The sequence below is a fragment of the Macaca thibetana genome, chromosome 16 (assembly GCF_024542745.1).
Source record: "Macaca thibetana thibetana isolate TM-01 chromosome 16, ASM2454274v1, whole genome shotgun sequence".
Classification (NCBI taxonomy): domain Eukaryota; kingdom Metazoa; phylum Chordata; class Mammalia; order Primates; family Cercopithecidae; genus Macaca; species Macaca thibetana.
Window position 1 is genome coordinate 15295422 of NC_065593.1, and position 25540 is coordinate 15320961.

Sequence of the window (25540 nt, forward strand, 5' to 3'; positions counted from 1 at the left end):
AACCATCCGCTTCTGGCCCCTAATCGAGGAGTGACTTTTATTTGTATTTAGCAGAGAGCCGAAATACAAAGGCGGGGGCTGGGCGCGGTGGCTCACACCTATAATCCCAGCACTTTGGGAGGCCGGGGCGGGTGGATCACTTGAGATCAGGAGTTCAAGACCAGCATGGTCAACATGGTGAAACCCTGTCTCTACTAAATATAAAAAAAATTTTTTGAAAAATAGCTGGATGTGGTGGCACACACCTGTAATCCCAGCTACTCCAGAGGCTGAGGCAGGAGAATCACTTGAACCTGGGAGGTGGAGGTTGCAGTGAGCCAGGATCGTGCCACTGCACTCCAGCCTGCGTGACAGAGTGAGACTCTGTCTGACAGTAAACGCCACATTTAATTCCACCTCTGCCCTCGCTAAATAACTTCAACCTTCTGTGCCACGGTTTCCTCACCTGTCGAACACATACGTGCCCACCCACACCGCCTCCCCTTGCTCAGGCTCATGTCTCCTGCCTCCAGGTTTGGGCCTGTCACTGCTCATCCCTCCTACCTACCCTTCGCTTCCTGCCTGTCCTCAGGCCTTACATCTCCGACCCTGACCATGCCAGCGCACAGTGGCCTCCCCTTCCTCTGGGTTTTTATATGCTGTGCTTGAAAAACTCATCCACCATCTATACCCTTGCCATTAGCTGTTGGAGTCAAAAATCTTTTACACCTGGCCGGGTGCAGTGGCTTGTGCCTGTAATCCCAGCACTTTGGGAGGCTGACGTGGGTGGATCACCGGAGGTCGGCAGTTCGAGACCAGCATGGTCAACATGGTGAAACCCCATTTCTACTAAAAATACGAAAAATTAGCCTGGTGTGGTAGCACATGCCTATAGTCCCAGCTACTCGGGAGGCTGAGGCAAGAGAATTGCTTGAACCTGGGAGGCAGAGGTTGCGGTGAGCCGAGATGGTGCCACTGCACTCCAGCCCGGCGACAGAGCAAGACTCCATCTCCAAATATATATCTTTTACACCTATGCGTCCTATCTCTGCAACATGATTGAAGGCTCCTAGAGGACAGGAATCACACCTTTACCAGAGCTGGTGACCTCCCGGTGACTCGCCAGGGATAGGCACAATGTCAACATCCACACCTGACTGTGAACGGTGGGTTCCAGCTCCTAAAAACCATGCTGACATGCCTGGAGGGTGCAAAGTTAGGAGCCGAGAGCCTAAATACAAAGGCTGGGGTCAGGCGTGGTGGCTTACACCTGTAATCCCAGCACTTTGGGGGACCAAGGCAGGCGGATCACTTGAGGTCAGGAGTTTGAGACCATCCTGGCCAAGATGGTGAGACCCCGTCTCTACTAAAAATACAAAATATATATATATACAAAAAATTATCTGGGAGTGATGGTGCATGCCTGTAGTCTCAGCTACTCAGGAGGCTGAGGCAGGAGAATCACTTGAACCTGGGAGGTGGAGGTTGCAGTGAGCCGGGATCATGCCACTGCACTCCAGCCTGGGCGACAGAGCAAGACTCTGTCTGAATATATATATATATATATATATATATATATATATATATATATATATATGAATGAACAATTATAGTACTATTTATTATTCATGGGGACTAGCAGTAATGCACGAAGTACATAAATACATATATATATACACACACACACACATATATATACACACATATATATATATATGAAGGCAGGGACGGTCTTACTGAGTGCACCAAGGTGCAATATCCTGGGCCCTATGTTAAGGCAAATCAGAGGAGAACAAGCAAGATGGCAGGAGACAGGACTCCCCACCACACCAAGACCCAAGGGACCCAGGAGACCCTCAGACCAGAGAACCCCAGGGCTGAGGAGGGAACAACAGCCACCTTCTCCAATGTTTGCTTGGCTCCCTGCCAGGCTCTGAGCCTCTTGAGGTCACCTTCATCTGGGGACACCCATCAGCACATGTGGCCATGCCCACAGGCACATGCTACTGCCCCCCGCTGCCCAGACATCCAGCCCCACGTGCACCTCTCTCCTTCTGTAAGTCTCAGGTCCACCACCACCGGCGTGGACCACTGCACGGAGCTTTCACCCACGTCAGTGAGAATGAATCCTTCTCCTCCGCCTGCCTACTTAGCAAAAGAAAACTAATATTTGAGAAATTTGTGATGGGTTGCTCAGCAAAGAAGTTCCGTTTCAGCTTTCAATTAAACAGCCAAAGCATAAGCTCAGGATTATTAAACATTTATCACTGTAGATGGGAAATTAACCACAAGGTTTTCAAGGTGCTTGGGCTCAAGACCTTCCCAGGCTGAGACTGCCTGTTGCTGTACATGCTTCCCCAGCTGCACAAGCTTCTGGGGAAGTGAATGGAAACAGCCTTTGGGAATAGGCTCCACCACTATCTGGCTGTGCCACCTGGGATGTGCGGCTGCCTCTCTCTGAGCCTCAACTTCTCCATCTATAAAATGGGAATATGGTTCCAATTCCACGAGGTAGTTGTGAAAATTCCATAAGGTGACACATGTGAAATGTCTAATACAAGGCTTGGCATGCAGTCATTACTCAGCAGCGATTGTTTTTACCGTTAATATATTGCTATTAATAATGAAAACATTTAAAATACTTTTCTTCCCTGAAACTCAAATTCTTCATCATTAAAACAGTGATAGCACCACTTACATCATAAGGCTGTTTGAAGATTAAATTAAATGAGATAACAGATGTATGTCTATACAATACAACGCTTGGCACATAACAGATGTTCAAATAAGTAACAGCCATTATGATTCTGATCCTATACTCTAACCTGGGATGTGTGATGGATGGATCAGTAAATATTGGCTGAATAATTAACACATTAATAAAAGAGAGGAAAAAAAATTGTTTCAAGCAGTCAGGCTCTGGTTCTTCTGGAAACAAGGAGTGGTCCACCTGTGACCAGCCGGCCATTTGATGGAGGGCGAGCCCGGGCCTGGCTGGCCCCGTCTCAGTGTGCAGCAAGGGGCCTGAGACACAGAGGCCCCTCTGTTTGTGAGGAGGAGGCGAGCTCTTTTATCTGGACACAGAACGAACAGCTTTTCTAACTCCCCGGCAGAGGCGAGAATGTTCAGGAAAGAAAGAACTTCCGAGGGATACACTGGGACCCATTCTGAGGCGGATTCATTACTTTCGGCTGAAATGGAGGCATCGCCTTATTGTCTGTGACTCTGCATCTGTTCATTTGCACATCAAAATGGACACTCCGTGAGGCTATTAACGATGGCTTTGAAGATATTGGAATGTCTTTGGAAATTACTATCAATAAAAAACAAACTGGCTATGGAGAAGTTACTATTTTTCCCCTAGTAAACTTACTGACATTTTATTCCATTATGGATGTTGTCCAAGGTATAATGAAATGCTCAGTGATTGATGGTGCCTCCTGCAGCTTCCGCGCCTTGCAGGATCCCCTTTCAGGAGGATGGCGGGCTGCCCGGGCCACAGAGAGACACCCGCTTTGTTTGCAGCCCCAGCAGCTGTCCCGAGGGCTGGGCCGCGGGCTGCTCTCCGCCAGTGAGGCCCGACTGGCTGTGCTTGGCCCATGGAGCCCCACGACAGGAAGGGGCCCAGAGGGCTTGCAGGTCAGCACTCTGCCTTCCCCCATTCTCTGATGACCATGACGGCACAGCCTCCCCAGACCTGGTTCTTATACTGTTCAAAGGAGAGCAAATTCTTCCTTCAATCCTGGCACACATTCACAATACTGGACAACCTATGGAGGGCACTGACCGTTCGGAATTGCCACCATTTGGTACTGGAATCACATTAACCCTCTCTTTGCTGGATAAGGGGGAAGTCTGGGGGCCACTGGGGAGGTAGCCAGAATGTAGAGGCACCCCCCAGCGGCCCAGGTCAGGAACCATTTACCAACCAACCTGGAAGTAGTGCAATTACTTTAACAACTGATAAGACCATACTGGTATATAAATGTGGATATCAGTTCTGCTTATATCTAGCCACAATCTCTCTTGCTTTTACTGGAGTCCCTTCCATCACCTCTATAAGTCATTAGGGGTAACTTAAAGTAAAGGGGTGCCACTGGTTTCCTGAGACATACACGCTCTGCACTCAGGGCTGAGCCCTCCCCTCTGCTCGTCAGTTATATTTTTATTTTTATTATTATTATATATATTTTTTGAGACAGGGTCTTGCTCTGTCACCCAGGCTGGAGTGCAATGCCACAATCTCGGCTCACTGCAACTTCTGCCTCCTGGGTTCAAGGGATTCTCCTGCCTCAGCCTCCCAAGTAGCTGGAATTATACATGTGCCACCACACCTGGCTAATTTTTATATTTTTTTAGTAGAGACAGGTTTCACCATGTTGGCCAGGCTGGTCTCGAACTCCTGGTCTCAGGTGATCCACCGCCTGAGAAACAAAAAAATTGTTGGCCAGGATTCCAGCCAACGTCTGTCTGAATCCAAAGCCGGAGTGCTAAGTGACCTGCTCACAACATCTCAGCCTTGAGTCATGTGGAATTCCAGCCGGTGAGTGAGCAAAACCCTAAAGGACTTCACGTCACAGGTCCCTTCCTGACCTGCAGAGCAGAAGGAAAGAACCATCTAGCGGTGAAGGCTACGAACCTGAAGAGAGAAAGACGACACCAAACCTGTGACCCTGAATAGGGGTCCTGGGAACAGCTCCCCTAAATGCAGCTGAGCGCCTACCTCGGCTGTGGATGGCGGGCCTGGGAGCCTCGGGGCCCAGGGCGGGCGGTCCCTGGGAGTCACTCATGAAGTGGTGGAACCAGCGACGACGCAGCTGACGCAGCTCCGAGTTGCGGCTCCGGAGCCAGCGGGGGCCGGGACGGGGCCGGGTCAGGGGGCTCTGTAGCATGTCCACGCCCAGCAGCAGTTCTGGGCTGACTCGAGGGTCATGCAGCGCTCTGCTGTCCAGCAAGCCCACGCCCAGGGCCACGGCGGCCACTGGCAAGGTCTGCAGGGGGCCAGGTGCCCGGGGGCCCTGTGGGAGGGCCACTCGGGCCCGCTGCAGCAGCAGCAGGCTGCCGGTCATCAGGTAGGCAGCCGTGAGGAAGAACAGCAGGAACTGTGTTCGGCGGAGAAACTTCTGGAGTCGGAAGAAAGGTTTGGCCATGCCCCTGGGCAGCAGGGCTCCTGGCTGGAGCCCCGGGATGGCTCCTAGCGCCCAGGCGGGAGGGAGGCCAGGGCCTCCGGAGACGTCATCCTTGCATCCTGGCTCCTGGCACCTGCCTGTGCTCGCCTGGGGTCACTCACTGTTCCTTTCCCGTTTCCAGTAGGTGTGCAAATGGCACCATTACTTATCTCCAGTGGCCAGAGGGTCCTGCAGCTGCAGCTTCTGCCCAGGTGTCAAGGACATCTCCATTCTAGGGCTCCACCGACCCTCATCTCCTGGTGCAGAAATCTGGAAGGTGGAGAAAGAACACTGGGATGTAATAGGAGGGTCCACTATGCGGCACTCCCAGGCTGGGACACCCCTCACCCTGTGCTTGCTTTATCCAAGGGACCAGCTGTGTTGCAGGAGCACTGGACAAAGCCAGGTTTAAATCTCAGCTCTGTTACTGGCCAGCTGTGTCACACTGGGTAGGTTGCTTAACCTTGCTGGGCCTCAGCTTCCCCATCTGCAAAATGGGGATAACAGCTCTCCCCTTGAGGAGTAATGAGGATGATAGAAATAATAAGGAGGAGCAGGAACAGCAGCAGGGGCTCTTTCCTCAGCCCTTCCTGTGTGTCAGGCACTCAGCTAAACACTTTGCATATTATCTCACTTAACCCTGAAACCAATCCAACAAGGTAGAGATATCATATCCCTGTTTCACAGATGAGGAAACTGTGGCAAAAGAAGGCATATTAGCTAGCTTTCCCCAAGCCACACAGCTGGTAAACAGGAGAGCCAAGGTTTGGAAGAGTCTGTGTGCAGAGCCTGGACTCTCAATGACTACATGGCCCAGCCTGCCGTGAGACACTACCACATATAAATGCACCTAGCCCAGGCAGGACTATGCTGCAGGTGCTTGGTGTATGCATGTAATCAGCTGACTCCCAGCGGTGCACTGGAACTGTGGGCCCGGGTTGGAAGGAGCTTCTGCACAGGCTGGTAATTGGCTTTCACACAGGATGGGGCCCAGGGGAGGGAGGGGATTGCGTAGCCTTCCCAGGCCTCCTGGACTCCAGAGGCCAGAATCAAAGGACCAGGGTAGCGCCTGAGCCGTGCACCTGCAAACAGAGGCCGAGCACCCGGAGCAGAGAAGGCGGAAGGCTCTCTGATCTGCCTTCTGTGGGTCTCTCCGCTCCCCAGGACTCAGCTGTCACTCTGGGTTTCGGTTCCCATTGGCGGCACCTCTGAAGCGTGCTTTTGGGGTTGGCAGAGGGTTTTGCAGCTGCAACGACCTGGGCTGCTGTGTGAGCGAAGCCCTTAGCACAAGGACAGGCTTATCCCAGAAAAAAAGGCCCCCAGAAGCGTGACTAAGCCACTGCCCGTAACTAACTTGGCCCGGGCCCCCCGCCAGGCCTGTGCAGCCACTCAATGGCTGCTCTGTGCACCAGGGATAGACAACGGGTGTGAGAGGAAGGACAATGTTTGAGCTGGCATTCCAGGCCCCCAGAAAGCTTGGAGGCTTGGGACAAAGATCCCAGATAGGCATGAGCCTCTCTGACTAAACGGTGAGGGCCGCCAGGTTCTGAGGCCCTTGGGGAGGGCAGAGATGTGGAAATGTGGGTCAGCTGGTCCTTTAGGCTGGGGCAGAGGTAGCAGACTCAGTAATCAGCAAATGAAGCTGGAATTAAATTCTGGGTTTGGAAATTGCAGACGGTTCTCCAGAGCTTCTATTTTCTAGGCTGACGTATCTGCCAGGCCCACCCCAGACAGCCTCATCAGATTTGTAAAACCTCAGAGAAAATCCCAAGAAATCCTGGCTGATCTCTCTGCCTCCAGCTTTGGACCCTCCGATCCATCTTCCACAAGGCTGCCAGGGTGATCCTCCTCACACGCAAATCTAATCATGGCGCACCCCTGCTTAAAACCCCCTTCAATAGCTCCCCGTGGCTACTGGATAAACGCTAAGTCCCTCGGCATGACATACAAGGGCCCCTTCGTGATCCAGCCCATCCAGCCTCATCTCTTGCCCGGTCTCTTTTTTTGGCTTCCTCATCTCAAATGCAGACATGCGCACACACACTCCACGTTCCAGCAGAACCACCAGGAACCACAGCACATCTGCCTCGGTGCCTTTGCACAAGCTACCCTTTATTTATGCCTTTTCCTTCCTCTTCACTTATCAAATCCCTGTGTGTCCTCCAAGGCTCAGGCCAGATATTGTTCCTCAGAGAAAGCTTCCCTGAAGATTCCTCAGGCTTTCCGCAGCCCCTGCTGACCCTCAGCCCAGCACTCGCCATTGTAAGGCTGATCAGAACTGTCCATCTACTTGTCAGTCACCCTCCAAAGTCTGTCATCTACTTAGGGCTACAGGCCATGCCTCTGTCATTTTCCCAACCCCGGCCCCAGCAGGAGGCCTGGGAGTGCGGATGCTCAGTGATCTTCATTTATGAATACATCTTAAAAACAAACGAGACCACAGATAAATTGATATGTAAATCCTGACATCAGAAACCTGCTCCTCTGGGGTCAGGGCAGTGAAATCTCAAATTCCACTTACCCAGAGCCATGGATGAAGCCTGAAACGTGGGAGAGATGGAGCAGTGCATGGGCACAGGCCCCCAGGCAGTCCAGGAACACAGCTTGATGGAGCTGAGGGCTTTCAGAAGCATGGAGTTAACAAGAGTGCCTGGGCTGAGCTTTATGTCATCCTTTCTATGATGTAATTCTATGAGGAGGGGTCTCCAGGTCTGTTCACAAAGGGGCTCCGGTTACAAACTAGGGATCACATCCATCCTGTACCACTGAAGGGGAGAGGGTAGCACTCCTGCTGTGAGAAGGTTTCTGATGGGATGGAGCAGAAAGGCAGGCAGGAGCTCAACAGTTCAGAATTTTGAAGGCAGGGTATACTGTGAATTCTGTATAGATTTTCTAGATAGGATTTGGATATACAGTACAAGTAGGGCTGAGGTAGGGAGTGGTCAGAGCGGATGAATCAGGATTCAATCCATCTCACCCAGGATCCCACGGTCCTCCAAAGTATTTTCTGGTGCCCCCCTTCCAAAAGAGGCTTCCCTGGTCTGGGGAGGTAGGTGCTGGTGCGGACACCACAGCCAGCCGTGTGCAGGCCAGATTTCCATGGCCCAGGTCTTCTATGAAGCAGGCTGCACTCCCAACTTTTAAAATCACAAAGCAGATTCCCAGCCTGGAAAACTCACTGCGGGTAGGCCGGTAGGAGGAAACAAAAGACCGGGCGCGGTGGCTCATGCCTGTAATCCCAGCACCTTGGGAGGCCGAGGCGGGCGGATCACAGGGTCAAGAGATGGAGACCAGCCTGGCCAACATGGTGAAACCCTGTCTCTACTAAAAATACAAAAATTAGCTGGACGTGGTGGCGTGCACCTGTAGTCCCAGTTACTCGGGAGGCTGAGGCAGGAGAAACGCTTGAACCCGGGAGGCGGAGGTTGCAGTGAGCCAAGATCATGCCATTGCACTCCAGCCTGTTGACAGAGCAAGATTCTGTCTCAAAAAAAATAAACAAATAAAAAATAAGCATCAGGAACTTGTCACCCTGCCCTGGACTTCCACCACACTTTATAGCCAACATCACAACGTGGCACTCTCCTCAAGGCTGGCAGCCCCGCTCCAGGGCAGAGATCACACCTGGTGTATCTCCATGTTCCCAGATCCCAGCCCACAGCTAGCAGGGCAGCGATGGTAAATGTTTATTGAGTGACTGAACCCACGAGAGGCCTGGGGGTGGGCTGGGAAACTTGGAGCATCTGCACAAGGGCGCACAGCCAAGCCATGAGGTCAGTCAGAGAGCAGAACCGGCCAACACCTGGGGTCGGGGACAGAATCCTAGCCATTGCTCGTCTGCATAGGGCCTGGGAGGCCATCAGCTATACCCACTACACCCGAAAGCCAGAAGGCTGTCCATGACAGTAAACCTACCTCGAGCAAAGCATTGCACAGGGCAGGGCCTCAGGCTCATCATCTGTTCAATGGGGGTAAACGTGCTTTACGGGATCAAATGAGGGAGTGGACATGAATCCGCTGTGGCTCTGTTCCCTATAGACTGTGGCATGGCTTGGTTATGAATGCAAAAGAGGCAAGCAAGGAAAAGCCGGAGGATGGGCCTGTAGTAGTTGTGCCACTGGTGAAGTCAGACTCGAGAGGCCTCTCCCCAGCTCTGAGCCCCCACAGTCCCTGGAGTGCACCCAGGATCCCACTCTTGCTCGCAGCTGATCCCCATGCTGAGACTGCTGTTAGCAATTGCTTTGTCAATGCCACCATTTATGAAGCATTTGCAGTGTGAATAGGTTGAACTGGGCTGTACCTGCACCATCCACCATCTCATTTCCTCCAGGCAACCCACCAAGCAATGCCCTGTATACCCCATTTGAGCACTGAGGTCTCTGAAGCTGAGCCAGGTGATGTACGCTGCCCAAAGCCAGACAGATCAGGGCCAGCACTCAGACCAGGCCACCTGCTCCCAGAGCCTCTATTATGCCCACTAAGCTTCCTATTTCTCTCCCCTTCCCAGCTCCGGCTTCACACGAGGCAAGATGTATTCTCGAGAGGAGTTTAGTGCGCCTCCGTCAGCACCTTCTTGAGGTCATGCCGGGCCAAAGCTCCTAGAGATGATGCCCCACATGGGGTCTCCCCAGCCAAGCCTTCCAGACAGTGCCTTGTCGGTGAGTGTTCACACCCCAGCCCACTGGGACTGGCAGGCAGCCTGGGGCCCTTCCCCTCTGAAAGTCTGGAGAATTTTTCCCCAAGGTGTGCTTCCCGTGGGCACCTCCCATCTTGGAACCCTGCGGAGTGCTTCAGGGGAAGGCTGGGGCCGGGGGGGTGGGGAGTTCTATCCCTGCCTGGGGCTTGGCCCTATTGGGGGTAGAGGAGGCACACCAGGGCTGGACAAAGGTGCACACTCACTGCCCTGCCCTGGGGTCACCCTAGAGAAGAGCAGGGCCTGCAGACGGAGATCCTGAGTTCCCTGTCAAGCATGAGAGGAGAGTAACAGAACAAAGGGGCTTCTGGAAGTCTCAGGAAGGGAACAGGAGTCCAGAGCACCTGGGGACTCAGACAACCTGAGCTTTTGTCTATTACTTTGTGGCCATTTGGGACCGAGGGAGTGGCAGTTGCCCAGCCTGGCTTGGGCTGGTCAGGTGGCCACCTCTCAGCCAGGCTAGGGGTCCAGAGACTGAGGGGTGGCAGCAGGGAGAGGAGAGGAGGCAGTCCCTGGGGGTAGGGGCTGCAGGATAGAACTCGGAACTGGCCCAGGTGCAGCTAGTGACCACTGGGGTTCAGTCAGGTGACTCTACCTCCCTGCGACCCCCGGTCAGAGAGAACAGGCCGTGGCAGCTGAAGGGAAAATGACACCAGACATCCCCAGAAGGATCTCAGCTACTGTGGCAGCTGCAGTAAGGGCTGCAAATCTCTTGGGACTTGGAGCTGCCTGCTTTTTGCAGGGCAGGAGCCCTAATGACGAGAATAGGGCCCAGAATGTCGCTCTCCAGATATGAAGGTGATGGGCGTCTGGGTCCTAGAAGCTCGAAGCCTCAGCCTCAATGACTGGCAGCCAGGGGGGTCTCAGCTTCAGGACCTGGGCAGAGTACATGCAGGAGCCTCCAGCTGGGCTCACAGCTCCTGGATTCCCCTCCTGTGACTTTCCCCTTGCCCCTGCCCCTGCCCCTGCCCCGATCGGGCATAGTGCCTGGCTTCTGGACCTCATTCCCTCTCCAAAAGGCTGTCCCTTTTCATCTAAGCAAGTGATCTTTCTACTATGAGGAGCTAATGATGCTACAGCCTGTAATGGCTTCCCAGGGATATACAAGCCAGCCCTGTATCCCACCAGGGCATCACCTGGTTAGCGAAAGATGCCTCAAGCACCCTCACGCATGCCCTTCCACCAGCCAGGGACGCTTGTGCCCCATCTTATGGCTCTGAAATGCTCCAGGCCGTCAAGTTTCAGCTCCCATGCCACCTCTTCCACAAAGCCTCCCTGGTGTCTGGAGCAGAACCACTCCTCAGTGCTAGGCACTAAGCAACGAGGCTGGATGCTGCTACAAAGTGTGCCTGGGTGGTGTGTGGTCTTGGGTCAGGGTTCCCTGCTGATGTCCCTGCCTCTCCTTCCAGCCTGAGGGCCTCTTAAAGGCACAGTCAGTGCCTCTGCCCACCTCTGGGTGGGGCACAGGGAATGCCCCTGAAAATAAGTACCTGTTGGACTGGACATCCTTCAGTGCTCAGGGCCATGCTGCCATTACTCACATTCCTCACGACTGTGTCTCAGAGACTGAAAAAAAGAGCAAGAGACCCACTAAACAAAAATCTGCTGGGTCCTTTGGGGGATCAAGGTCTGGGAAATGCAAGTGGAGTGGGATCCTTGTCTTTGATGAGACAAGAAATCTCTTAAGAGTTTGAACTTCAGAGCTTGAAAAAAGATTCAACATTTTAATATGTTGCTAAAAGGGTATAAAACATAATAGGTCAGAACTCCATTCCATGCAAAAGAGGAAAGCCCCTTCAGTTAACCCACTGCTGGGGTTCATATAAATAAAAACTTTAACCTACCATATTAGAGGTCAAGGTACTTTCACCAACTGCCAAGTGCATTGGATGAATGGTCAGATGGAAAAACGAATGAGTGATCTCCCCACATATCTGTGAGGCCAAAATCATTACCATCCCCATCATACAGATGCAGAATCTGAGACAGAGAAGGCCAATTAGCCTGAACAAATCCAAACAGCTATTGCTAAATCGCTCTGATTCCAAGTGCATATCATCATCAACCATATCACATGATCTTCACGTGTGCAATACCAAGGACAGAGATCCTCCCAAACACCGTGCTAGGGGCTGGGTCCACACAGAAAGACAGAGCACCAGCGTGGGAGCCGGCATTTTTCCTTTCCTGGCACCTGATTTGCAGCCTTTCTCACTTTTGAAATAGCCAGTCTCAACCTTTTCCAGCCTATCTCTGGGCTATCTCTTTTATTTTTATTCCTTTTTCAAGATGGAGTCTCGCTCTGTCACCCAGGCTAGAATGTAGTGGCATGATCTTGGTTCACCGCAACCTCCACCTCCTGGTTTCAAGCGATTCTCCTGCCTCAGCCTCCCTAGTAGCTGGGATTACAGGTGCACGCCACCAGTTTTGTATTTTTAGTAGAGACGGGGTTTTGCCATGTTGACCAGGCTGGTCTCGAACTCCTGACCTCAGGTGATCTGCCCACCTCGGCCTCCCAAAACATCGGGATTACAGGTGTGAGCCACCACGCCTGGCCTGAGCTATCTGTTTTATAGAACCTTATTTTGTTCACTTATTCGTGTTTTTCTTCCACCTGGTGCTGAAAGCTTAAGGGTCGTCTCAAGTCCATCTGAGAACCTGGAAGGCAAACAGGTGTTCAAACTCCACTGAGTGAGTTGGATACAGGTGGACAAATGAGTGGAATGCCCAACCAGAGTCAGACCTGCCAATGGGACGGGGGACTCGGGCTGTGGGAGAGAGCCCAACACACCCTGCTGCACATCCCTGTCCTCAGAATACTCATGACCCCCTCATGTCAAGGGAGCCACCCTCTGGGAGGGAGCTTACATCTCCAGGGGCTTTCAAAAGCAAAGGAAGGGAAGCGAAGTGGAGGGGAGGGGCCTTAACAGCTACCAGCTGATGAAATTAACCCAGCCCATTCTTCCATCCACTTCTCACATCCACACCAGGAGGCAGGACATATGCAGAGTTCCTCCCTGATCACATTCTCCAAGTGGCACACTTACGATAATTTTTCAGGCGTATGTCAACACGCTTAGCAAAGCCATGATGAGGAGAGATTAAAGGAAGAATGTGAAGGCCAGCCCAGGAGGCCCAGGGAGAAGGTAGTGAGCGCAAGGCCACGTTCACTCCCTCATTCCCTAGATGAGCAGCCCTGGATGTTAGGGCCATCTCTGGCCCTGCTAGTGTACATGATTATCACCTGCATTTTAAGGCCTAAGACCCTGAAGGTCTAAACACTGAGCTGCCCCAAAGTCCTTGGCCTTGACCTCATTGTGCCTCCAGAGAAAGAGTTGGGGAGCTGGTCTCACCAAGGCTGATGGAGGTCTGAGCCGGATGGGAGTACAAGCTTGGGGCTTCTGTGATGAGAAACACCACTTCCCAAGAGGCCCTGCTCGAGGGGTTCCATCGGGGCCTGGAGGCTCCGGATTCAGAGGCTCTGAGTCACCTGCTCAGGCCGATGCCATAAGGAACCAGCTCTGTGACTCACTCCCCAGTGCTCTGGCTGAACTTATCAGGTTGGAGACTCAAGCTTCAGCAGCAGACCCACTGGTGGGCCTGAATATCCGCTTCTGCTCGGAAGGAAGAGACAGGAGTCTGGCCTTCTGCCTTATCCCAGCCTCTCTTCACTTCCAACCAGACATGCTAAAGGCCGCAGGACAGTACCCCATAGAGCACAATGCCCACTAAAGAGAAGGATCCCCTCACCCCAGAATAAGGCATTTTTACAGAGGAGCTGTGGAAATGGCCCTGCTGAGGGCTGGCGGATGCAGCCACAGGTGAGGGCCTTCTGGCGGGGAAGATGAGGCAGTCAGGCTCAGCCACCAGCCCAACCACCAAGCCCCCGTGCCTGGGAGAGCTCCTGCTCTTCCTCCTAGAAACCCTGGGCTCTGGCGGCCGGTTGAGGCCTCTTCCCGGAGGATCTCCTGAGGGCCAATCTAAGTGCGTGGGGGTGGGGAGCATGCTTGAGAGAGACGAACCTCATTCTCCTATAGCCCAAGGAAACCTCCCCTAGCTCTCTCCCCAGCACCTGCAGCCACCGGGAGGGGGTGACTGCAAATAGCACAGGGCAAGCCAGCTTTATACCTCCTCTAACTTTCACTCCCCACCACCCTTTCTGTGCCTGACAACCTAGGCAAATCAGAGGAAAAAAGAAAGGCCCCCACTCCTGATCCCAAAGTGGGATAACCCAAGTGCCTCCGTAAACCTAAGCATGCTGTTCCAGCAACAAGAGGGATGCGGGTGTCTCATGTTAGAAAAGTACAGGGGAGTCCTGCATCTGTCCATCTTGGGAGCTGCAGGGGCAGGGCCAGTATGGGGAGCAGCTGGATCCCAGTGCAGGGCTATGGGGCTAGAACTCCTATATCAGCCTTCCCACCGCCCAGTGGAAGGAAGCGCGGTCCTCTTCCCCACCCGCATTCCCGATCAGCAGAGCAGGCATCATCCCAGGAGCACAAATGCTCAGGAAAACCACCAGCGAGGTTACCGGAGGCAGGGGACCCAGCCAGGTACGCTCCAGAGTAGCCAAGAAAAACGCAGTTTAGCAACCTCCAGTCGTGAGTCTCCGTCCAAACCTACGAAGACACAAAGCTCTACACTGGGTAATTTTCCGGACAAAATACATACGTTTTGCTTTTGCCTCTGTTCAAGTTCACCAAGAGACGGAGCAAACCCTCCGCTGACCGGAAGCCTCTCTTGGTAGCGGAACGAGAGGGACCTGCTTCTGGGTAAACGTCGCCGCCTAGGAGGGAGGCTGTGCGCACCCCACACCCTGCCCTCGCCCCCTCCCCGGGCCCAGCCGCAGCGCCCTCCCAGGAAACGGACGGGCTCTCAGGACTCCGGAGGGCGACGCAGCTCGTGCGGCGCCTCGCGCACCCCCGCCCCATCCCGGCCGCGCCGAGCGCCCCCCGCGCCCCGCACGCACCCGCTCACTCTCCCCTGCCCCGGCCGAGCCACCCCGGCCCCCGGGAAGGCGTCCCCCGCAAGCCCGCCCGGCAGCCGGAGCAGGTGCAGCCCCGCCGCGCTCCCAGCGGCGTCCGCACAAACTTGTTTGCCCGCGGCGGGGGGAACACCCTGCTCCCAGCCCGCGCGGGGGTCCGGATGGAGCGCCGGGAGACAGGACTCACCCCGCGATCGCGGCCGGCTGGGGCGCCCGCACCCGCGCCCACGGCCCGCCTCCCCCGGGCGCCGAGCCCGCAGCCCCCGTAGTGCCCGGAGCCCAGGAGCCCAGGCGCCCGCACGCCCCCGGCCGCCCGCGGCGAGCGGACCCACGCGCCCGAGCACAGGGCGCCGCCGCCTGGCTCCCCGGGGCTGCTGGCGTCCGGGCTGAGCGGCGGGGCTGGCTGGCGGGCGCGGAGCCGGGGCGGGCAGCGGGCGGGCAGCGGGCGAGCGGCGGGCGGGCGGGCGGGCGGGCGAGCGGGCGCCGGGCTCTGCACATGCTCACTCGCGCGGCCCGGGGACAGCGGCCGGCCGCCGCCGGGTCCTAGAGGCGCCGGTGCGCACCGCCCGCCGCCCGGGGGAGGGGTCGCGGCTTCGCGGGAGGGGGCCCACGCCCTGCCCGGGCCCGCGAGACACGCGCGCGGGGCGGACCACACGCGCCAGTACCGAGCAGAGACGCCGCCACCCACTCTAATACACACACACACGCACACACACACACACACACCAGTCACCCAGAGCCACAGCCTTTCATCGGAGCCCCACGGGCTCTAACACACGCACCATGACGCTCACACCCAGACACAGACCCACAAACACACGGGGCACTGCCGCGCAGAGGAGCACGCCACCACTCTCACTCCGATGCAGACTCACAGCGACAGCCGCACACTGCCTGACACACACATCCCGAACCACTGCTTCCCAGACAGAGACACCGACACCCACACTCAGACACACACTCTCGGGGCTCTGCCCCACTCACCTAGAAGCAGACTGGGCTGCCGTGACACGCGCGCACACGTACACACACAGCCACACAGTTTGTAGCACTCTAATACACACACACACACACACACACACACACACACACCCCGGATCACCGTCCCATGCAGAGCTAGAGACAGACGGTCACAGCTTCACACACATTCACACTCAGAAACAAGCACCTGCTGGAACACCCACACTCTCACACAATCTGAGACAAACCTACACAGAACCGCAGCCCTACAAACACCCTGACACCAGCTCCCGTGTCTACACACTCGGGGGTCGGCCACGGGCTTAGCATACTGCTCCACACCGCACACTGTGACAGACCCACGCCTTGACATAGTCACCCACAGAAGCAATGCCACACACGGGTGCCTACTAACAGACACACTCTCGGATAGAGGGGCACACTGGGCAATTGACCCACAGGTTCTTTCTCTCTCTCACACACACACACACACACACACACCGAGGTGGAAAGACGCTGAACAGTCACACAAGTCTATACACAATCCCCCTCTTTAAATAAAGGCTGAATCCAAACCTAAAGATTTTTCCCAATGAGGAGCCCCACCCTGTTCCCCCGAAGCCCCCAAGTCACAGCATCTACCCTGCTCTGCCAGGTGCACCGGTGGACCCTGTCCTCACCCGGGGCTGGCTGCTAAGATGCTCCCAGAAGCTGAGGACAGCACAGGCAGCAGGAGCAGGTGGCGGTGCTTCTTACTGGGTCTTCCTAAAAGGGAGTTTCATGCCTCCGACTCCCGCTAGGGGCAGAGCTGCTTGGCCTGGTTCCGAGGAGCTGGCTTGCAACAGGTGCAGGTGGCAGGGAAAGCGCTTGCCTGGGGACCAGTCACAGTCCCTCCTTACGCGGGTCAGTGAGGTGGCACCCAGAGTAGGAAGAGACACACTGCAGTTTGCATAGCCATGTCTGGCCAAGTGCAGAATTAGAGCAGAGTCTGCACCATCGGCATGGAGGCCGAGTGCTCTGAAGATTTTTGAGGCACCTGGATTTAATATCCTTAAACCCAGGAAGAGGATACAGTAAGTGAGAGACGAATTCTGTGCTGCCTCAACGTCCTAGCCTTGCAGAAAAGCCCCCTTCACACATATATCCTTTACAGAATGTGAATGTGTGTGTTGTTATGATTACAACAGCAACCCACTGTGCAGTCTTGCAATGCTGTTTGGTTTGCAAAGCCCTCTCCATGACCAGCTACATAATTTGAAGGGCCTAAAATAAAGAATTTCAAGAGATAAAAGGAGGATATTAAACCAGTACAGGTCCCTTCTGAGCACAGAATTCAGAGCCTTTCACAGGTCTCATACCCATGAAGCCAGCCCTGGCCCTCTCGTACCCATTGTCCCACTTAAAACTCATGAGAAGTTTATAGATGCCTTCATGTGCCCATTTGACAGAGGAGGCCCTAAGGTGGGTGACCACAAAAGGCTCACAGCCAGTTGAACCCAGGAGAACTCAAGCCCGGCTCCTCTGGGGAGCCAGACACTTCCCGGCAGCTACTATTCAGGAGAAGTGGCCGTCTGCAGCATCAGACGCTTGATACAGAATAATCAAGCAGAAGAGTTGATGTGGCTGACACCAGGGGAGGAGGTGACTTGAGAAAGGAAAAGGCTGCTGGGTATCCATGCCATCTGTGCCGATGTCACGATGCACCTGCCCTGCAAAGCCCCCACACACACACCCACCAGGGGAGCACTAAACAGCCCCTGTGTGGGTAGATGCTAGAGGCAACTACTGACTCTAGGGAGGGAGGTTGAGGAAGGAAGTGCATGAAAGAACTCAGGAAGTAGTTGAGAAGGACTTGGGAGTCAACATGGCCAGGAGTATTTCAGTGTCAGGACAAAGCCCTTCTTTCTAGTGATGGTGACCAGTGAGAAGTGATAGGGAGGGCTGATAACAGAGTCACTCCTAATCACAGTCCAATGCCTTGCCCCTCAGCTCTTCTCTCCACATAGCTGGGACTGTTTCACAGTCACTTGCATACCATACCTGTCCCAAAAGCAATGGGTCCCACAAAGCTGCCATCATATGTCCATTTACTGCTGAGAAAGGTATCCCCCCGCCCCCCAGGAGTCTGGGACTAAGAATCAGACAGGTCTGACCTCACAACAATCCCATCTTTCTGTGTTTGGCTCTTGAGTCGTCCGCTCCTCTCTTTGCAGACCTCAACTATTGGATCCTAGGTATTTACATCACCTCCTAACTTCATGTCATCTGATGGCTTATTCCTCCTTCCTTCCAGCCAGCCATCTTTTCATTTATTTACTAAGCAAGGCACCCATTGTGTGTTAGATTTTGTGTTGAACACTGGAGAGTCTTTGATAAAAAGAACCAGTCCCCTGCAGGAGTTTCCAGTGTGAAGAACTGGACGAGAAAACAGACCAGAGTGAAAACATACCACAAAGAGAGAGCTCTGCTGTATCAGTCAGGATGCCTGCAGCCTCAAGTAACAAATAGCAAAGTAAAAGTGGTGTCAATCAAAGGGTTTATGTTCTCAGACAGCAAGACGCCTGGAGGTAGGCAGTTCCAAGGTTGGGTGATTCAGCAGCTCACTGATGTCAGGATCAGGGGTGGCCTCTCCGTGTTCCCTGGACCGCCCCTTCCTGACTGCAAAATGACAACTGAAGCACTGTTTGTGACTTCCCCAAATGATGATTCCCTAAGTCAAGAAAGGAAGGAACATTTCTTCCCATGAACTTCTTTTTTCACTGGGTAAGGAAACTTTTGCCAGATCCGCCTTCTGGCACGGCCCATTGGCCAGAAATGAATCCTATGAGTACCCCTCAGCCAATACCTGGCCAAGAGGAATGGGTTTGGCTAATTATAATTCATCCTCTGGGGATAGGCCAGTCTTCTCAGAGCACATCCCCACTTCATCAAAATTGTTTCTATGTTAGTAGATGGCTGCTGGGATGGCAACTAGCTGTGATAGATGGTTAGATAGATAGATAGATAGATAGATAGATAGATAGATAGATAGATAGATCAATTGATAGATATAGATGATAGATAGTGCATTGGAACCTAACTGACTCGCAACATCAGTGTGGAGGAATTCAGGGAAGACTTCATGGAGGAGGTGACATGTAAGCTGGCTTTTAGAAGAGAAGTGGACATCACCTGGGTCACCAGGTGCAGGGGCCATTCCAGACAAGGGTGGGGGGCATCCTTTGCAAAGGCAGGGAAGAGTGAAACACACAGGATGTCACAGAAACTGCCAGTGACTTTGCACTAGCTGGTGCAAGGTCAGAGGTGGTTGGGGAGGAGGCTGAACCGTGACTGGCCACTGAACCCTGACTGGCCACTGAACCCCCATTCAGGTCATTGGCACCAGTGGACAAGGCAGGGCTGTGGACCATGCCTGAGCCACCACCCTGATGAGTTCCCTTCACGGTAGTCATCTAATCATCATCAGCCATGGAAAAAGTCATTCAACCAGTGATGAGTCATCATCCATCCCACACTTCTATATCGTGTTGACAAAGGCAGCCTGACCAGTCATAGTCATGGGGGTGACAAGCCCAGGTGGGGGTGAGGGCCGGGGGTGGGGCTCAAATCTCTCTCGCCTTGACCAAGTCACAATCTCTCTGGACTTCAACACTGTCATCTGCAAATCAGAGAAAATGCCTCCGTTATGGAGGTGCCTGTAAGGACCAAATAAAATGTCTGTTGAGTGTGTAAGCAAAACAACATTTGCCGTGGAATATGCACATAACACATTTTAGTAAATATTACAAGAAGGGGTTTTTCCCAAAGCTTTGCTAAACTCCAGAAATGCCACATGTGCAATGTTCTCCTGAGCCACCAAGCTTATGATACCTTCTCTTCCTCCAAATGCCATCTCCCCAGAGGCTGCCCTGTCGTTCTGGCTAAAGCATCCACCTCACTGTCCAGTTTCCAGTCTTCATGAAACTCACTGTCCTATCAACTCTCTGTGTATTTGTCGGTTTATGTGTGTCTTCTCCTCCCCAACCCTCACAGCCCACACTGCTAGAATTTAAACTCCAATATGGCCCGGGAACTTACTATCACATTCAGAACTGTATTCTTGGTGCCAAGTTTAATTCTTGGCACATAAGCATACTTACTAAATATTTATTAAATAAATAATTGTGTTTTTAAAAACATGATGTGCCTAGCATGACATATTTTTAATAAACCCAAGAAGGCTTCCCACGGTGGTCACGTTTCTTCCCAAGAATTCGAGAGGCTGCTTCCCCTTGCTCTGGTCACAGACTGATCCCTGTATCACAGACTGAGTCCTGTATCCAGTCCATTGGATTCTACTGGCCACCAGGGAGACCCAGAGGGTGAGTGCGGATGGCTCACTGCAACGCGTGCCCCTGCCAGGGACTGTGGTGGGATGAGGAAGCAGGTACTCCATCGACACCCAGAGGCACCTGCGTCTCAGTAATCTCCTCCTTTCCCCATGCAGCTCTTGGCTGCTGCTCCACCAGGATGCTGGCCCACAAGGTGACACAGGCTTGACTATCCCACCTGTGAAGGTTGCCTTTTGCTCCTCTGGACATCACATCATCTGAAGAAGCATCATTCAGAGATGGAGAGAAACTTTGGCAACACCTCCAAAGGGAAGACGCAGTTTCTTCTTTCTTTGCTTTGCTTTTCCCCCCATAGTGCTGTGAAGTGATGCCCGCTCCGTGCAAGCAGACCTGAGGCTGGGTTCAGCGCTTTGCTGGGCTGTGTATTTACTTGCTTTCTCCTGTGAGTGCTGCAGTGACTTAAATATGCCTCTGTAAAGATGCCAGTGACACAGATGGTAATTGTACCCCCTGCTGAGCTGTGCCTGCAGACACGGAGGTGTCGGGGGTGGGAGGACGGCAGGGAGAAGTGGAATAGGGAATCTGCACCTGACTGGGAAAGGAGGAGCCTCCTGGAGCACTGGTCTGGTCTAGAAGCAACTAGACTTCCTAGGCATGGGCCATAGGTACCCAGAAAGCTTCAGTAATTCAGAGGTGGCAAAGAGAGCACAGTGAGGAAGCCTGTGTTCCTTTTCTGGCTAGAGGTGAATAGGCTGTGTGGTCTCACGCAAACCTTACCTCCCTGAGTCCTGTTTTGCCTTTCTGTAAAATGGGCAGGTTGTCTAATGGCTATTGAAGAGCCTTTCTTTAAGGAAGGCAGAGGAATAAGAAGAGAGTGATTTGGGGCCAGTTGTGCTTTTTTAGTTTGGGCAAATGACATCATTTTCCCAGATGTAGTTTTTTAATCTGCAAAATGGGGAAAGTATTTTATTTCTAGTGCAGAGTTTCTGGCATAGGGTTTATATTCAAGAAATGATAGCTATGATGATTATTCCAGCTCTAACCAGTTCTGGTGTGGGGTGTGATATAGCAGGTGCTGGAATAAGCGTTGTCAGATCTGGGTTTATAACATCCTGATCCCACATCACCCCCTCTACTGGCACAGGGGCAGCAGCTGGGAAAGTCTGAGGGACAGAAAGCATTGAGGGACCACGGATTGCAGAAGTTGGTGGGGTTAGAGGCAGGGCCTGTGGGATCAGCCATCCACCGGCAGGTGCAAGGGTACTGGGGCAGCAAGAAAGCCCTGGGGCAAGAGGATGGCAGAAGTGGTCCCTGCTTTGCTCCTCCTGCCTACCTTGGGTGCACCAGCCGGTAGACACAGGGGCTTAGTGAAGAAAGCACCTCGTCTTTATCCCATTTTTATGAATTTTCCTATAAGTCACTCATCAAAGGTCTTGAACTTGCAAGTCATCTTCTACATTAAGCTACTGGACCCCTCAAGCTGATAGCATTGATAAGAGAGGAGGTGGGTCCACTTTAATAAACTTTTCGTTTTGGAATAAGTTTATATTTACAGACATGTTGCAAAGAGAACAGAGACTGCTCGTGTACCCCTCACTGGTTTTCCCCATTGTTAACCTCTTTTATTACAATTGTACTTTTTTTTATTGGAAACAGAGTCTTGCTCTGTTACCCAGGCTGGAGTGCAGTGGTGTGATCTCGGCTCACTGCAACCTCCGCCTCCCAAGTTCAAGCGATTCTCGTGCCTCAGCCTCTCGAATAGCTGGGACTACAGGCGCGAACTGCCACGCTCAGCTAAGTTTTGTCTTTTTAGTAGAGACGAGGTTTCGCCATGTTGGCCAGGCTGGTCTTGAACTCCTGGCCTCAAGTGATCTGCCCACCTCGGCCTCCCAAACCGCTGGGATTGCAGGCATGATCCACCGTGTCCAGCCTACTATAGGACTTTTGTCAAAACAAAGACATGGGTTGACATTGACACATAGCTATTAACTAAACTTCAGACTTGACTTAAGTTCCACCGGTTTTTTCACTGATGGCCTCGTTCTGCTCTAGGATCCAATCCAGGGTACCACACTGCATTGCGATGTCATGTCTCCCCATTCTCTTCTGGTCCTTGATGGTTTCTCATTCCTGCCTTGCTTTTTGTGACTAGGCGTACTAACCACGTAGAGTGTCCAGTGGGCTCATTTCAAACAACTGGACATCACAGACTAAAGGAGATTTTGAAGCTGGTGGCATCATGTGACTACTGCTACCGCCTCTTGGGGTGTGGGGCCTGTTGGCCAACCTCCAGTGAGAGAGAGCTGGTTGGTGTCCTAAGGAAAGGCAGGGAGGAGGAGAGGCTGCTGTGGAAGAAACTCTAACAGAACTGGGGCTGGCAGATGGCAGGTGGCTGAAATGAAATTCTGGAGAAAACATGATGTCAAGTTCCGAATGCGTGGCTAATGGATTCCGGGAGGCACACCTGGTCTGGGTGAGGGGCCTCTCCCTCCTTCCCTGTGCCCCTCTTCATCCCAGCAGCACAGGAAAGGTCACCGGAGAGGCAGAGTGGTTTCTCCCCAGCCTCTACTTCCACCTCTGCTCCTTGACCCCACATGGGCAGATTTATCCACTTAAACAGCCAGTCGTGCCTGCCTTACTTCAACTCAAGAGAGAACAACACACTGATGTCAATGGGTGCCATAAATGCTTCGTAAGCATCCTTTCCAGGGCAAATTCATTCTTTGTTTGGAAATATTTTTAAGAAAGTGAAACACTTTTAGTTCTTTCTAATCCCTTTCCTCGCCCTCTCCTTTTTAGGGCTTTCTGTTGGAGCATATAAAACTAGCTGCACGGCTGGCTCTTTTCTGTGTCATCTCGTGACCAGGAGGTGACAAGCCAACCCTCTAAGGGGAAAAAGCACAAATAAAATAGTATCCCAGGTCCTCGGTGACACGCCTGAGCTTCTCTACCAATGGAGGACCCTTTATCTCTGAACATATGGCAGAAAAATAAAGGATATTTGTACTGGTGAAAAAAATCCTGCTCACTTAGGTGGTTTTATTGTTTGTTTGTTTGGGTTTTTTGTTTGTTTTTGTTGTTGTTTTGTTTTTTTTTTTTTAGGTTTTTTTGTTTTGTTTTGTTTTGTTTGAGACAGAGTCTCGCTCTGTCGCCCAGGCTGGACTGCAGTGCCGTGATCTCGACTCATTGCAAGCTCCGCATCCCAGGTTCACGCCATTCTCCTGCCTCAGCCTCCCGAGTAGCTGGGACTACTACAGGAGGCTGAGGCAGGCGCCCGCCACTACGCCTGGCTAATTTTTTTGTATTTTTAGTAGAGACGGGATTTCACCGTGTTAGCCAGGATGGTCTCGAACTCCTGACCTCGTGATCCGCCCGCCTCGTCCTCCCAAAGTGCTGGGATTACAGGCGTGAGCCACCGCGCCCGGCCTCACTTAGCTGTTTTTATGAGCCCAAACTATGAGCCCACCATAGCCAGCATGGGATCAGTGAATTCCTAATGGATGTCTGCCGACCAAGTGAGCGGAACGCTTGGAAGCTCATACTCACACTGTTTCAGTCTTTTCAAACAAACTTTCTCCGTCAGTCACCTCCTCTGTCCAGCCACTTCTGCCTCAATCTCTACTTCCTCTCCCCCTACTCCTTCTTGAAGCCCCTCCATGTGGAAACCTCCCCGTTTCACGTGTCCAGGTCATCTACCCCCAGCTGAGGACGGTAGGATTGCTGGGCCTTATGCTAAGCATTTCACATGCCGTTTTATGTAATCTTCCTCACAACCTTCTTCAATGTGTCCTGTTTTAGCCTCATTTTGCAGATGAGAAAACTGAGGCTCAGGGGGTTAAGTGACTTCAGTCAAGATCATACAGCTAGAAAGGGAAAGCTGGCTGGAGCTCAGGTCTACTTGGTTTTGAAGGACCCCATCCCCATGGGCTCTAACAAGTCACCCACATCCACCCACCTGTCCATTCCCCACCACCCCACCCACGGAGCACGACGGGACAGCTGCAGCTCCTCTCAGGGAAACCTTGGCCTCCTTCCTCTGTACAGTCATCTCGCGGCCAGCACATACATGCTTGTTCTCCATCTCTCAGATGATGAAGGAAATTCCACGGAAAGGGCACTGCTGAGTCATTACTCACACAGGGCATGGCCAATGTCAATCCCGTGAGCCCAAGGGATCAAAGAAGGAGGAGGAGCTGCTATTCTCTTCGAGGTCCTTGAGCTCAATCAAGGGATCCTCTAGGGAGAAGAAGAGGGAGAGAAAAGAATTTCCAGACTCAGCCCTGCATCCACCCAAGTACCAGATCCCCTAGGTCTGTGGGCTCGCTGTCAAGAGAAAACCATTCTATCACAAGATATAAATAGAAAGGGAGGGCAAAGTAACCTGAATAAATAAAGAACTTCTATCACAAGATATAAATAGAAAGGGAGGGCAAAGTAACCTGAATAAATAAAGAGCTCCTCTGGGTTTTTGTCTATTTCCTTCTGTTTCCACTCATGTGTTCTCCCCAGCGGGAACTGAGGGATAAGGTGTCGAGAAGAAACAGAATGCCTGTAATCCCAGAACTTTGGGAGGCTGAGACGGGCAGATCACCTGAGGTCAGGAGTTCAAGACCAGCCTGGCCAGCATGGTGAAACCCCATCTCTACTAAAAATACAAAAAAATTAGCTGGGCGCGTGGCTCACGCCTGTAATCCCAACATTTTGGGAGGCCGAGGTGGGTGGATCACCTGAGGTCAGGAGTTCAAGACCAGCCTGGCCAACATGGTGAAACCCCATCTCTACTAAAAATACAAAAAGTTAGCTGGGCGTGGTGGTGCATGCCTGTAATCCCAGCTACTCAGAAGGCTGAGGCAGGAGAATCGCTCGAACCCAGGAGGCGGAGTTTGCAGTGAGCCGAGATCATGCCACTGCACTCCAACCTGGGCAAGAAGAGCGAAACTCTGTCTCAGACACACACACACACACACAGACACACACACACGAGAAATGCAGAAGATCAAGACTCTCCACAGACCAGGCTGACTCTGGTACTTGTGAATCACGTGATCACGTGTTCCCCAAGTCTTCTCACCCCTCAGAGCCTCAGTTTCCTCCTCAGAAAAATGCAGATCATGAAGTTAGAGAAGAGAAGACCTGTTGGGTAACTGCCTTGTGACTCGCACCTTCCAGGCATGATTTTACTTATTTCTTTTCCTTCAGAGATTTTGTCCTAATTTGTAGTTATATTCTCATGTGGGTACTTACTGGGTTAATGTCTGCTTCTAACACTGGACGTATCCACAGGCAGGGGCCATGCCAGGGTTGATGAATGCTGCTTCCCCAGAACCTAGACAGCATCTGCACAGGGCAGGGCTCAGGAAGGATATGTTTGATGAATGGTACCCAATAGCTTGCTTCTCTGTCCATCCCCTCCATCTCTACCCAGGGC

The 25540-nt window shown here is 52.8% G+C and overlaps 3 protein-coding genes across 11 annotated transcripts in view; 1 reads left to right on the plus strand and 2 right to left on the minus strand.

The window, feature by feature from the left end:
• TXNDC17 (thioredoxin domain containing 17) overlaps positions 1 to 25540 on the minus strand; it is a 997418-nt gene that overhangs the window by 556704 nt on the left and 415174 nt on the right. The gene's annotated exons all lie outside the window — the stretch shown is intronic.
• LOC126939805 (uncharacterized) overlaps positions 1 to 25540 on the plus strand; it is a 910157-nt gene that overhangs the window by 347556 nt on the left and 537061 nt on the right. The gene's annotated exons all lie outside the window — the stretch shown is intronic.
• The window catches only part of WSCD1 (WSC domain containing 1), a 392253-nt gene that overhangs the window by 39394 nt on the left and 327319 nt on the right, over positions 1 to 25540 (minus strand). Inside the window, exons 1-3 of one of the 6 annotated variants that reach the window (XM_050765325.1) lie at positions 9063 to 9884; positions 7669 to 7767; positions 4703 to 5417 (exon numbers count right to left, since the gene is read on the minus strand). In XM_050765325.1, the coding sequence (XP_050621282.1) occupies positions 4703 to 5129 (427 nt within the window). In that variant the 5' untranslated portion in view covers positions 5130 to 5417; positions 7669 to 7767; positions 9063 to 9884. Of the gene's footprint in view, positions 1 to 4702; positions 5418 to 6250; positions 7611 to 7668; positions 7768 to 9062; positions 9885 to 14508; positions 14619 to 15008; positions 15237 to 16461; positions 16564 to 25540 lie in introns of those variants that run through there. The other 5 variants (XM_050765323.1, XM_050765324.1, XM_050765326.1 and 2 more) reach the window with 5 other exon arrangements.